We start from the raw sequence: 2,500 nt of genomic DNA on the forward strand, positions 1-2,500 counted from the left end.
ATGTTTTTTTAATGTTATTGTTTTTAAAGGTATTTTTAGAAGGGATCAAATTATACAAATACAGATGGTTTCTATTTGTGCGCTCTACTATACGTGTTAGCTGATTTTCCCTGCATTATACAGTGTACATGTATGGATGTTTCTTGTGTAAACCCTATAAATCAGAATGCAAAAAGAGTACTTGAATTGTGGGTTTGGGCAGCCTGTTCTTGTATCCAGTCTTCTTCTTTTACATGTGAGATAAGTTATTCTATACCTCAGTAGCTGCTTAAGGCAGAAAAATATTTGGAAAGAGTTGTGCAGTGGCGAAATACACAATTGAAGTGGGAGCACAAAGCTTTTCTTTAAATAAAATAGATATCAATTTCTTGTTAATAATATTATTATCAATTTTTGCATAATAAGTATTATGTATGTCGTAGAATGTCATACCTGATGATCCTCAAATGTTGGGTTATATGAAGCTCCAGGAACACAAACCTCAATGGCTTCCAAATCTGACGTCTTCCGATTGATGGTTTTTGGTTTCTAAAAGTATATGCATGCACATGTAATGTTCCATATTAAAAGGAAAATTAATAGTTAATTTTTTTGCTTGTCAGGACAAGCAAGACTCAGAGAGAGCACCATTAAAGTTTTCAATGAAGACAAATATGTATCACTATGCAGTGTTCACATGTACAATATTGGTCTTGTCTTGATGAAAGAAAAACAAAAATATTACTTGTATTATTATCAAATACACAAATTGTTATAATATAATTAATATAACCTAGACTCATATCCTCGATCTAGCACGCAGAGTAACTTTTCATGTGTCTGAATAAAATTTGTACTCTAAATAAAAGTGCTCTACATTGTACGTTTGTACCTTAATCCTTTTTCTTCCTGTTGTCCTCAGGAAATGTTCATCTCCATTCTGAGCATCTAAAATACAATGTGGTTCCAATTTTTAAAACAAATTTAACCTTTCCATTGTCATACACGTACATGTACATGTATCACCACAATCTGGGATGGTGGAACATAAAAACAAACTGGTTTCAAAACTTAAACCACACGAAGGTTGCTAAAAATGTGCTATGGTTGCCAGGCCTTCTGATAGGGTGCAATGAAAGAATGCAAATTGTGCGAAATTTGGAAGGCAGATTATGCGATTAGAAAGGCCAAGTATGTGATAAATATTGTAAATTATGCGATTTTTTTCTGAGCAATTTTAAGCTTGTTTTTCAAGGTTTCAGGATAAAAAAACATGTTTTTCCTGCCCTAAAGACATTTTGAACATAAGCTAACAGTAATTATGAATCTTGATTGACATTAGTTGGGACAAGTAAAAAAATGAGGTCTTCTGCACTATTGGTGCACCACATTAAAAGTTGAAAGGACAGGTAACGTGCCAAATGAATGATCATTATAATAATTTATTAATATTCCTGTATGCTACGACTAGCTTCTTACACTTTGTTTTTGTGTGCAGTATTATATTTCTGAACAGATTTGCTAATCTGAACAAAGGGCCTGTTTGTGTTACACCAATTGGCGACTCTTTAAGAATGATATACAAAAATTTGGTTTTATCAACGGAGTTGATAATGTAAATTGGCCACCGTATAGAGATTCTAAAAGCTGACGTTTCGAGCGTTAGCCCTTCGTCAGAGCGAATCGAGGGATTATGGGTTACGTGTAGTTTTTATAGTAGAGTAGGAGCTACGCTATTGGTGGTAACATGGCAACGTGAAAAATAGGAATATATTAGTTAAATGAAAAGCGTTCGTTAATACCGTGAGGATTAAGGGTGCCGATTTGAAAGATGAATTTTTGTTCCAGATTCTTGCGGCTTTCCGTCGTACCTAGATGTAGGGAAAGGCCGCAGATAGCCATGTGTTTTTTGGAGTGGTTAGGCAGATTGAAATGGCGAGCGACTGGCTTGGATGCATCCTTGTCATTCTTCTCAACATCGCGAAGGTGTTCGCGGAATCGGTCACCTAGTCGTCTACCTGTCTCACCATTGTATAATTTATTGCATAACGTGCAGGTTATGCAATAAATTACATTTGCGGAGGTACATGTGAAACGATCGGTGATCTTAACAGATCGCTTAGGTCCCGTTATCTTGCTAGTGTTAACAATGAAAAGACAAGTTTTGCATCGTGAGCGCGCGCATTTGAAAGTGCCGGGTTGCTCGTTAGTTTTGAGCGCGCTTCTAACTAAAAAGTTGCCTACGTTTTTGTCGCGTTTGAATGAAATAAGTGGAGGTTGCGAAAAGATTCTACCAGTCTCGGGATCATTTTGGAGTAATTTAAAATTACTAAGAATGATGCTTTTGACTGCGTGATTATGAGGATGGAAAGTGAGGGTGAATGGAATTCTGTCATTCTTATCTTTTTGTGACGTTTGTAGTGATGACTGTCGATCAAATTGTTGGGCGCGATGATGGCCCGCTTTGACCACAGAGACAGGATAGCCACGTTTTTCGAAGAACTGGCACATCTCCTCTGAT

At 36.4% G+C, this 2,500-nt stretch overlaps 1 protein-coding gene across 1 annotated transcript in view; it reads right to left on the bottom strand.

Moving 5' to 3' along the window:
- The window catches only part of LOC137978490 (ribosome biogenesis protein NOP53-like), a 47,731-nt gene that overhangs the window by 23,067 nt on the left and 22,164 nt on the right, over window positions 1–2,500 (bottom strand). The window contains exons 4-5 of the mRNA XM_068825445.1: window positions 872–927; window positions 433–528 (exon numbers count right to left, since the gene is read on the bottom strand). Of these exons, the coding sequence (XP_068681546.1) occupies window positions 433–528; window positions 872–927 (152 nt within the window). The remainder of the gene's footprint in view (window positions 1–432; window positions 529–871; window positions 928–2,500) is intronic.

The sequence above is a fragment of the Montipora foliosa genome, chromosome 12 (genome assembly GCF_036669935.1).
Source record: "Montipora foliosa isolate CH-2021 chromosome 12, ASM3666993v2, whole genome shotgun sequence".
Taxonomy (NCBI): Eukaryota; Metazoa; Cnidaria; class Anthozoa; order Scleractinia; family Acroporidae; genus Montipora; species Montipora foliosa.